The sequence below is a fragment of the Epinephelus moara genome, chromosome 19 (assembly GCF_006386435.1).
Source record: "Epinephelus moara isolate mb chromosome 19, YSFRI_EMoa_1.0, whole genome shotgun sequence".
Taxonomy (NCBI): domain Eukaryota; kingdom Metazoa; phylum Chordata; class Actinopteri; order Perciformes; family Serranidae; genus Epinephelus; species Epinephelus moara.
In genome coordinates this window covers 22,252,683-22,264,801 of record NC_065524.1, presented here as the reverse complement: position 1 = coordinate 22,264,801, position 12,119 = coordinate 22,252,683, and the positions used below count along the sequence as shown (strand labels likewise).

Here is a 12,119-nt window from a genome sequence, read left to right as displayed (position 1 = left end):
ACACCCAGCCAGAGAATAAAGCCTTGGTCTGGTTACCCAGGCTCCCCTGCTCCCGTTTCACCAGGGAAACGCTACACCCTGCAGGGTGCGCATCACCTCAGCTAGCACACAGGCTGACAGAGGGAGAACTACACTGCAGGATTCAAACAGTGTCACAGTATGGGTTTGTTTGTTTGTGGAAGGAAAGGGGAAACTTTGATTAGATGCCAGTCAAAGTCAGCATCCTTGTTTTTAATGCACCAAAACTCTCTTTACACCATGACAGAGCAATCTGTGCACTGTCTCTATTATATCTGCAGCTGGTAAATATCCACAGTAAGGTGACTTTAGTTGTTTTAATCAACTTTAAATCAGACCTGTCATAAATCCAGTTCATCCTTCAGACACACATGTGCGCACACACAAACACACACTTGGCCTGACTCCAAATTCTGTAAATTAACCAAGAGGCATCTGGACAGGCAGGTGATTAAATACACAAAGTCTGTCTCACTCGCCCATCCATTAACTCCCAGCCACTGACGTTATGTCCTTTGGGGAGGCCAGACATAAAAAATAACACACACCTGCACAGACACACACACATAAAAATAAGAAAGCGAGGAGAGAGCTTCTTCTATTTTGCTGCACTTAAAGCCACTCGTCTCTCTGAGTAATAAGCTGTTATGCAATGCAGTTCAGCTGCTAGTGGGCCCTGGGGCTGCATGATGGAGTCGAACAGAGGCAGGCTAGGCTGGCTGGCTACTGCCAGTGCTGCTGAGGCAGTGCTTTGTGTCTGTGAGACCTAAAACAGCATTAGACTGTTAGACAGTTACATTAGCGCTGATGCATTTCAGAGAGAACAATCAGAGAGCTGATATCATTACAGGTTAAATTACATAACTTTGGAGATGTATTTTCCAATTTAAATTTTATCACTTGAAGATGAATAATCCAGAAATGGAGAGCCAAAATAAATCTCTTTTTTTAATCCTGGGAATAACCTTTAAAAGACTGCTTCCAGCTGTTTCCACTGCTTGTAACACAATATAATATGAGACTGTGCCTCGTCTTGTTTCCAGGGAAAAAAAAATCTGACGAACCTAGATATGTCAGAGCCTGTCAGCATACATACAGCAGTCCTAATTTGGACTGATCTCAAAAGATTTGTATTATTATGCTGTGCTTTGTGGGCGCGTGAGTATGTGTGCGCGCGAGCAGCAGGGGCAGTCGTTCACAAACATTCCTCCACACAGTGAATGAGAAATCTGCAGCCATTTCTTTAGCCCGTTATAAATATATAAATACATGTCTGTATCAGTGTCGTGGCAGCAGAATGGAGAATAATAACACGCTCCCTCCTCCTTCACCTCCTCCTCCTCCTCCTCTTCACCACTGAGCGTGCAGTTACAACAGGGCCCAATAGGTGATGGATGTCACATTGCGATGCTACCAAGCGTTGCCATTGAAAAGTAGGGCAACATCCTCCCCCACCCTCCCTAAATATTGACGTTGTGGACTAGAAAATACCCCCAGTAGCACGAGTGGAGCAACACCATCTTCCTCAGGCCACACAGGCAACGGTTTCATTCTCAACATTAACATTCAAGCTTCGCATGTATCATTAAAGCCAGCACACTGACGCAGTGCGTTGTCGAGGCTAGCCGTATTGTGCACAGAAACTGGGGCAGACACAACCAAACTGCACCTTTATTCTAGGTTATTCTAGGCTTTTTATTCCCGTCGGAGGGGAAGAGGAGAAAAAAAGCCGGGGTGCTCATTGGTCGAGTCGCTCTGCAACACTAGCCCCAAAAAGCGCTGCCATAAACCTGCACCGAGCAGTGCGCAAAATAGCCACATAGCTAGGTCATTTTTATGCCGTTCCCACGTCCGGCGTAACACCGGCGTCCATGGATAACAAGCACTTACATTCTCGGTGTCACGCTCGTTCACCGTGGGCAATGGCGTTCTGGTCGACATCTTGTGTGCTTCGCAGGCCGCTCAGCGATGCAGCGGGCTGGGCAGAGCAGAGCAGACACGGCGCGGTCCGTCGGTGCCTCCGTCCCTCTCTCTACATCCCCTGTAAACACCGCAAACGGCGGCCCTTTTTTACCGCAGCATAGCGCGCGCAGGGCCCAGCCGACACGCCAGATTTTCTTATTGGCTTTGTGCACTTCCCCTCAGGTAGGCTAGTGGCAGACAGAAAAGGAGGAAAGAGAGACTGAGAGAGAGGGAGAGGGAGTGAGAGGGGGGCAGGCCAGGAAGATGCGTCGGTAGCGGCGGACGGGTCTGCGCAGCGCATCTCAAACCTCCCACCAGGAAGGATGGAGGGATCTCTCTCTCTCTCTCTCTCTCTCTCTCTCTCTCTCTCTCTCTTTCTCTCCCTGCCTCTAGGCTACACACACTCTCCCTTTGTCTCCTCTTTATAGCTCATTATTCAAGTCACCAGAAAACTGTTAAAGCACACAGTTGGCACAGTGTCTGTCAGATTTGGACCACATTAACCACAGCCTGCCAAACCTGGAGAAATATTTCATCATGCAGCACAGTAATTATACCCTTAAAGTTGATTTTGTAGTGTGACTGAATACATGTCTCAATTATGGCTGGAGTGATATAAATCAATGATATTTTGTTGTGTAAATATGGTTTAACAGCTTAGTGATTAAGATTTCCTGTGGTTTGAATATGACAATGTGGTAAACAGTCCACAGAGAGGCCTAGTTCAAGGGTGAGGCCTGTGTCACACTGCAAACTGGACAGACTTTGCCATCTGTTGGACAGTCACAGCATTACACCCCTCATTGTTCCCCCAGTCGTGATCGATGATTTTTTTTTCTGAGTGAGCAGGGAACAAAACATGAGTCTGCTACTAAGAGGCAGATTTTGTCTGCTTCCCATCCGTGAAATCATTACCTGGGTTTTTCAGGGTGTGGTGATGATGTTATGACGTGTGCATGCATGCAGGTGTGCATGCGCAGTTTGTCCAGTAGGTGTCAGGCTGCACCTGCAGTATATGTTGCACATCTGCAGCGTCTGACATGTGGGGCCCAAACAAATAATGCTATTACTCATCTTTTTTTGTCATGAATTACCTTCAGCTTTTATCCTCTGTCTCATAAGTCATGATTGCACTGACACGTCATATTGTGATGAGGAACAAGCTGTGTAACAGGAGTTAATGTCCATTACTGAGTCTCTTGTATGAGATGTCACATCTTCTTTGTCCCTTTGGTATTATGGTGGAGTTTCAGGCAGACAGTTGCACCTTCCTGGGCGTTACATGACTGATGGTTTGTCTCACGCAGCAGAGAGGCCCCAACCATAACAATGGACACAGCATGATATAACGTATCACAATAAGTGATGGATATAGGAGCTGAAAGCCACTGAGAACATTAGGTCTGTTTTTGTGGTTTTGAGGTATCTGTGGTTTATTTTTCAGCGACTACAAACGACATCAGCTCACTGGGACCACCACCATCCTTCACATCAGGTTGGAGTGCTCAGATTCATTGAAAAATGTTTTGTCTTCATAACGTTTTTAGGGGGAGATACCAGAACAATATGCAAAGAGATAAGATGGGTTCAACCAAACAAAAGGGGTCCAACACTGGATCTTGGCATGTAGATGGGCATTTTTGGAATTCTGCATCTGATCCCTGCGTGGATCAGGTCCCAACATAGCAGATCTTATCCTCTCTGAGCCCTAACAACTGGGACCAGCTAAATAATTCCAGCAAGACACATCCTCTTACTACTAATAGTGAGATTGTTGGCTGTGTTTTGCTCGTATCTATTTTAGATTTGATAACATGTACTCAGTTTTTACGCACTAAAATGAAATAAAATTTTGTTTGTGTCTATCACTTGGGAAGGTGAAATTATCCTAAAATAAAATGCAACTTTTTTTTTTCTTTTGGTGTTGTAAGCAGAGGCCTTCAGCACTCTGTCTTCTCTGTCTTAAAGCATTCACAGAGCAGTGTGTTCGTGCCTGGGATTTGCATTCTGTACCTGAGTTGCACTGCTGTGGAATGTAATGGGCACTGACACTGGTTTAATGAGTGCATGTACACCCAGGGCCAAATGCAATTACATGCTCTCACAGGCAACCATCAAAAAAGTAGGCAGCTGTTAACCACCATTCATCGCGGATGGTCATGCAGTTAACTGTATTTGCAGGACAGGGGGTGAGAGGAAAGAGTAGAAAGACAGAGAGAGAGGGGGGAGAGAAACTAAACTCATTATGAGACAGATAGTGGAGTAGCATCTGTCAGCATTGGCACTTTACCACAGCTCTTTTTGCCTGACTCAGTTTCACCAGTGAAAGTCAAGCCACGCTTTCCAGTCAGTAACAATGTTTGCACACATCCTGCAGAAGTGTGGGAAATACCGCGAACAGCCTCTTCAGGAAGGAGGATGTTTTGTACAGTTTTGCATTCTTACATTCAGCCACAGTTTGTGCCTCTCACCATTACATTTAAACACAGACCTAAGCGTCTGAGAAGTAAATCGGCTACCTGGTGATGTTTGAGAAGGCTGTTTAACTCTCACCGATGTTCTGAAAGTAATGTAAAAATCCTCAGAGATTCTTTAAACCATCGGAATGAAAATATTTCCTCCACTGCAGGATAAAATAAAAGGTTTGTTGCAGTATTTCTAATCCAGGTAGTGGAAATTACATAATGTCCTTGCTCTTTCTGTGCACATAAGTAAAGCATTATTTTGTATGAAAATATAAAACATCAATTTAGACAAATATACCAATAATCAGGTTTTTTTTTTAATGTTTTTTGGTTCATGTTAAAGGAACAGTGTGTCAGATTTAGTGGCATCTAGTGGTGAGCACTGCAGACTGCAACCAGCTAAAACTTTTTCCATGTGCTAAGCATCAACTCCCGGTTGGGATTCCTTCAGGGTTTATAGTTCAGGAGGTTTTTACTGGGAGCCAAATAATCCGCAGAGGTTTCGTCCTTTCCAAAACAAAAGGACCAGGTGATTAAAAGCTGTAGAAACACTGAATAAAGTAATTTCATATTACACATCAGTGTTTCTCCGATGCTGTTTGGCCGCTAGCCCAGCACCTACTAATGTGTGCTCACCTTCTTCCTCTAATAACGTAAGACCCAGATGTTCAAAAGGTTTTTACCAGGAGCCAAATTATCAACAGAGGTCTCTTCCCCTGCAAAACAAACAGACCAAGTGATTTAAACTGGTAAAAACACTGAATAAAGCAGTTTCACATTTGAAAATTACTGTATCCCAGATGCTGCTCGTTGCGGAGGGGCTGCTGCTAACTTCAGAGACCACTGCATAAACTTGAATAGCCCTATCTAGCGCCAGTGTTTGGTTTGTCCGTTCTTAGCTACTGTAGAAACATGGCTGTGAGACAAAGAAAACATGATTATTATACTGTATTCCATTTTTACCAGTATACCCCCCTCAATCCTACGCACTTCTCTTCTTAGTGCTTTGTCGATTTCGCATAGCACTTCTTTAGCACTGTTAGACTCAACTGTTAGAATGGACAACATGTCAAAATATGTGCAACAGGGCCAGGAATTTTGGGAACCTTGGGAAACAGGTTTAAAAATATTTTTTATTGTGCAGCAGACAGAATATTTTTCATCCAGATGGTTTGAAGAGCCTTTAAGGATTCTGGAAATACCTTCAGCTCAGCCTTGAGTGTTGTTAAAGTCCATTCTGGGTGTTTCTTTTTTCTGAAAAATTTGCTCTGTGAATGAAATGTATTGGTAACACATGAGAGACACAAACTGGGGCTAGCTCACATTAGATTCACGGTCTAGTTCATTTTAAAGGAACATGTGCCAACATGATTAAGTCCAGTTTGGGTAAATACAGTCGAAGTCTGAAGTCTGTGTTCTGATTTACTACTGTTACAGCTATATATCACTACTGTCCTAGCACATGTTGTAGCTCTAATCAGCACACATCAGTGTGAGCTAAAAACACATAAAGGTATTACAAATAAAGAGTCATCAGTAGAAATTCCTGCTTTAGAAACGTGTTAACTGAACACCTTACAAGGCAGAGCTTGCACTCCGCTGTCTGCTCTGACAAGTCAATAAAACCCACTGGTATGCTGAACATTTTTGGAAGGCAAGATAGATATGAGGCTGTGGTGGAATTTGATCAGGCAGGGAGCCAGCCTCCTGTTCATTACAGAGCTTTCCAGCAGCAACACACCCTCCCGGTGAGCACACCTCAACCTGAGGAAAAGTATTACTGACTGGCACGTCAACAGCCCGCGCCCACCCTTGGCCTCCCCTCCACCTGCCTGTCTTCATCGCTGTCACATATGCATGTGCTCACACACGCTACATACAATGCACGCGCACACACACACACACACACACACACACACACACACACACACACACATCATGTACTGTCTCAATTTCTCCCAAGTTGTATTGGGAGGGATGGCAGGGAAGTGGAAACTATGAAAAGGCTTGAAAATCCAGGGCAGATGTGAGCTGACAGGGTGGGAGAGATGGAAGTTGACTGGGAGCAATGAGTGTAAGTGAGAATCTTTAGATTTAACTGCAAAACTGTCTTTTATTCATGTTTGGTTGGATTATTTTCTGACACTGTTTGGGAGAGAGGCAGTGATAGTTCATACTGAAAATACTTTAATTTTGGAATATAGCCACTCAGTATTCTGAAGCCTCATTTTAGTAGCTTCAGATAAACCTTTGAATACATTTTTACACAGACGAAAGACTGTGAATTTTGTCCCAAATCACTTATCTGTACATTGAAAGCCCATGAGGAATGGATCTCTAAATGGCAGAGGAATGAATACAGTAAGCAAAATCATCCCAGTATCCATATGGGCACCTGACTGTTGTTTTAAAGGGACAGTTCACCTCAAATTTCCTCTTACCTGTAGTGCTATTTATCAGCCTAGATTATTTTGGTGTGAGCTGCTGATTCATTCATTCATTTTTTTCCCTAATTGCTTATTGGGGGTTTCCAGGGGCTGGAACCTGTCCCAGCTGACATCAGGCGAGAGCTGCTGGGGTACACCCTGGACAGGTCACCAGACTATCACAGGGCTGACACACAGAGACAGACACATTCCCACCCACGGCTAATGTAAAGTCACTAGTTAACCTAACCTGCATGTCTTTGGACTGTGTGAGGAAGCCGGAGTACCCAGAGAAAACCCACGCTGACACGGGGAGAACACACAAACTCTGCACAGAAGGGTTTCCCCCCACCTTGGATTTGAACCCTCTTGCTGTGAGGCAACGATGCTAACCACTGCACCATGCCTAGGTGACATGCCATCCGACATCCCTTCCACCTTCTGAAAACAAAGTCAGCTGGTATAGTGTGTCACTTTAGAAACTTGCTGTGAGCTTGTTGTGAGCAGTTTCATGTAGGAAGTGTTTCCTTTCTACCAAACTATACCTGCCAACCGTGTCACTGCACAGAAGCAATCAAGGAAACATGGTTGGCAGGTGTAGTTCATGAAACTGCTCACACCAAGGTCTGTGGATTATCTTGAGTAACCGGGTCATGGTTTCTGGAAAGAGACATTACTTTTTTATTTGAGCACCACAAGCTGAGTGTCATCTAGCTCCATTAAGTTGTAGAGAAGGCAGACTCTCTATGGCTGATATCTCCAACACTCGGCAACTTACACCAAAACAATCTAGACTGATAAATAGCACCACAGGTGAGAGGAAAAATACGTATTTTTGATTCTGGGGTGATATGTCCCTTTAACACAGACTGAACCTATCCTTTAATGCAGCTAGGTATAAAGGAGAGGGTAGCATGTGTGTGAGGAAGCCCCCCTCTGGCAGTGACCTTTCTTTTAGGATTATCTCCCTTGAACTATCTCCTGCTTCACCTTGACACCTTGACTCCACCTAGCTGGCAGACTTGCCCTACATCACCACAGAATCAGCAACACTTTGTAGCCATACCTTACAAATGGTTGTAACTAAGGGTTTTATTAATGATTACTAAATCATTTGTGATGATTTATAGATCAGCTTGGTCACCAGAAGAAAATGTTCGCATTGTACATTTCTGCAAACCACGAATATGTTTCATTTTCACATTTCATAGATATCATATCAGTTTCTAAGGTGACATAGTATATTAGCTGACTTTGTCATCAGAAGGTGAAAGTTATGTTTTGACAATGCTAGGGTGTGCGCATATTTGGTGCAGCAACAGAAATTAAGCCTCCTCTGAATGAAGCAACACTTCCACAGAACTAGCTGTAGCCTATCATGATGTACTCCAGGCCCAGGGTACTTCCTCTTATGACCAAGCTGCTAATGATAAACACTACACTGTGCAGAGGGCCCCCAGAGGAGAAATATAAACTTTTTCCTCTATATGAACTTGAATCATAAAAGGCAATGGCACTTACTGTTACTGTTACTGTACTTGGGGATAATTATCATCCTTGTATATCATGTTTTCCCTTGTAATTATGTCATAATTCAAAGGCTTCCCCAGCGAGCTTAAAACGGTCGGGTACGTCATCATGTAACAAACTCTTCTCTGAGGAACGGGCCTATTAATTGTCAGTATATAATTACATTCACAACACCCCAAGGGCCCGTCTCGTTTAGTCATCTCAGAGTTACTGCTACAAACTATAATTAGAGAATGTAATCACACAGGTATGGACCTCCAGGATTTATTTTTTCAGCCTGACTGAAGGCTGATTGAAATGACATCTGTGGTTGGGCACCAGGCGGGGAGTGTTTACGACCTGGCATGTGTTCAACTGCCACATGCAGTGGCACCGGGCAGCATACCATACCAGCAGAGTTCACAATTTACATACACAAACACGCATGCATGGACGGCTGGTTTTGCTAACTTGTTGGACGTGTGTATATGCTTGTTACCTTGAGAGTGATTTCTTAAGTGGCGTGCATGTGTGTGTGAGTGTGTCTCCCTGTGAATGCCCTTGTGTGGTTATGCCACCCTCGTGTGGCACTTTTTGCCAGTGTTAACAAGTGACCTCATCCCATCATGTCTTTCCGATCTCAAATGCCATCCAATAAACTACTCATTTCTCACCTCTTCATGCACTCTCTCCCTCTCGCCATTAAAACACCTCTTACCCCTCTCCCTGACACCCACTCTGAAAGAGCTCAAGACAGGAGAACATAAAGCAAAGGCACGCTATGAAGTGATCGTGACTGATTTCCCAGTGAGAAGTGATTAATCACTTGAGTTTCAGCAACATTTTTGTGATGTAGGCCCTGAGGTTAAACCTCGAGAAGTCTGAAGCCAGTGAATGTTTGAATTAATGTAGTTCTGCTGAACCTTAAAGACTGTTTCAGCATCCCATGTGTGGGTTTTTGTTTCATTTTTTTTCTGTATGTTTGTTGCCACATTAGTTGCATGGCTGCAGGGATGATAATGTCAGTCAGTCTGTCATATTGCATGGATTAAGATGACATTTTGTACAGCTATCACACTCCTCTGAGGGTGAATCACACTAACTTTGATGATCCCTGATATTTCCTGTGGCGCGACCATGAGGTGAATGTTGTCACTTATTCTGAAAATGAAATATAGGTTATCCAGAGAAATGTCTCAACTTCAGATTGCTTTTAAATTTTGGGCAAACATTAATTGATCCCTGACAATATATTCTAATAAATTGGTTGATCCGATCTTTCCTTTAGCACCACAATGAGGTTAACATTTGGAGTTTTAAGTGAAATGTCTTCAATTTGTCAGCATGCTAACATGCTAAACTTATTTCAATCAGGAGAGACAGAAGGATGAAGATAATATTTAATACCAAATATGAGTGTACAGATTAACAGATGCTTTGTGCTGATTAAGATTTAACAGAAGTCTTTGGTGCTTGTACACCAGAGGGAGATACTTTGTGACAGAGGGACATCTGTGAGGCAGCAGGATAAATCCCCCCATGGAGTCCAGACACTGGTGGTGATGGTGGCTGATGACTCTGAGGCTGCTGACTGCTGTGGCAGGTGAGGCTGATGAATCTGTAAAGACTAGGTTGTGATGGGGAGGTGGAGGTCACACACGAATGCAGCAAGAAAGAACTATGGCAGAGAAAGATCCATATTTAAAATGAGGAGCAGTAAGATGATAGGCTGACAGAGAAGGTGTGTCGCTGTGCTGTTGGTTGATTGTGAATCAGCTGATGACTCAATTGACAGCGACAGACAATGACACCTAAAAATAGTGAGTGAGCATACATGCAAGTAATAAATGTGAAAACTAACAGCCTGAGCATGTAAAGTTTTGTCCTCCTGACTAAACTTTTCGCTTGAGCTTCATATGGCAAAAATCCTAAACATTTGTACATGATTGTCACTGCATGTTAGCATTCTGATGTTAGCATTTAACAAAGCAGCACTGTGCCTTGGTATGAACCCACTGAACCGCCCAGTGTGGCTTTTTGAAATAATTTTGTGTTTTTACTTTTTTGGGAGGACATCACAAAAGACACAGGAAAACATAAGGGATTTCATCCTCTCCTGCATACTGCAAATGTGTGTAATCAAGGCTGAGTTATCAACAAGGCAAAGCAGCCAGCTGCTCTGGTACCCTCAGGGACCTTGAAGACTCCAAGTTCACCAGCAATTATTTTGTGGTGACTGAATCAATTGCAAATTTGTTTGTTTTTACTGTATGCACCACAGAAACCAGAAAAATCACAGTATAAACTGAAATGACGGGTTACCTTAAAGGGAAACTGCACTATTTTTCAACCTGAACTCTATTTGCTCATGTTTTTGTGTCTAAGCGACTAATGGGAACATCAGTATTTAAAACTGGTGCAGGACTGAGTGAGAAAGCTGAAAGCTGCAATACAGACTGCAATATAATCTTCAGGTCAACAGCACATCCTTTGCTTTTGCCACTGACAGGATCACATTGTTACTATGAGTGTCTGACAAAAAAATAAACCATTTTTCTTTACCTTTCCCTTGATCCAGTCTGTTATTGTGTCCAACCAAGTCTCGCTCGAAGAGAAGTCTCGTTCTGAAGTCTCATGAGTTGAGTTGTTGCAGGGTTGGGTTTAATTTCAGTAACTCAGCTACAGGAATCTTCTTGAAGATGGGTTGTGTCAGTGTCTTTTGTAAATATTCTATATATTTTTGTGTCATCCACAAAAAGATATGCGTCAGATTGTATCACTCTTGGTAAATCATTTCTATAGACAACAAAGAATACAGGGCCCAGTACAGATCTCTGTGGACCTCCAGAGGTCACTACTTTCCAGCCTTCCACCACTTACTACCACCTGCTGTTTCCTCTTACATAAGAAATCCCGTCTCCAGTCTATAACTCTATTGTCTATACAATATTTCTTTAATTTTGACAGTAGTCTTTTTTGAGGAACTGTGTCAAAAGCTTTTTGAAAGTCCATATGCAATCAACCGATTGTTCTCTATCCACAGCTGCTGATCACTTATCAAGAACTGTTAGAAGATGAAGTGTAGTTGATCCTCCAGATATTAATCCATAGTTTATTATTAAAAAGTCTGTTTGATTTCAGATTATCAACAATATACGCTCTGATTAGAAATCAATGCTCAATGCTTGGCCAGTTTCAAAAACTGTTGCCCCCATTAATCGCGTCCAGGTTGAAAAGTACTGAAGTTTCTCTTTAAGGTAACAGCTGTATAAATACCCATTATTGAGGCCTTTATTGTACAAATCAATTAATCAATCAATTTACTGCAACAATTACTGAGAAATAAGGGCTCAGTATGATGGAGGGTGGGGAGGGCACACCTCATTTTTACAGTGGGACCTTCTAATGCAGGGGTCAGCAACCTTCACTGTCAAAAGAGCCATTTTCTGGCATAAAAAAGTATGTCTGGGGCCACTAAACATATTTGAGCCTCATGTTGGAGGTAACAGCCTATTAAGTCTAAATTACGTCTAAATAAGCACTGATCATTCATTGAAATGTTTTACCACCAGTTGGCTACCCCTGCAGTGACTATTTATGATTATTTGGTAGTTTAACTTTGTAGTGTTGGCGGTGAAAGCAAGTGAATTAGTTTGCGCATGATTTAATTCTCTATTTTCCTCCAAGACTTTTTCCTTTTTGGATTTGGAATCAATTACTTTCCTAGCTAGGGGGACTC

General features: G+C 42.9%; 1 protein-coding gene across 4 annotated transcripts in view; it reads right to left on the bottom strand.

Moving 5' to 3' along the window:
• LOC126406618 (serine/threonine-protein kinase MARK1-like) overlaps window positions 1-2,284 on the bottom strand; it is a 41,522-nt gene extending 39,238 nt beyond the window's left edge. For 2 of the 4 annotated variants that reach the window (XM_050071026.1, XM_050071027.1), the window contains exon 1: window positions 1,909-2,283. In XM_050071026.1, coding sequence (XP_049926983.1) covers window positions 1,909-1,959 — 51 coding nt within the window. In that variant the 5' untranslated portion in view covers window positions 1,960-2,283. Of the gene's footprint in view, window positions 1-1,908 lie in introns of all 4 variants that reach the window. The other 2 variants (XM_050071025.1, XM_050071028.1) reach the window with 2 other exon arrangements.
• Between the last annotated feature and the right edge of the window lie 9,835 nt (window positions 2,285-12,119).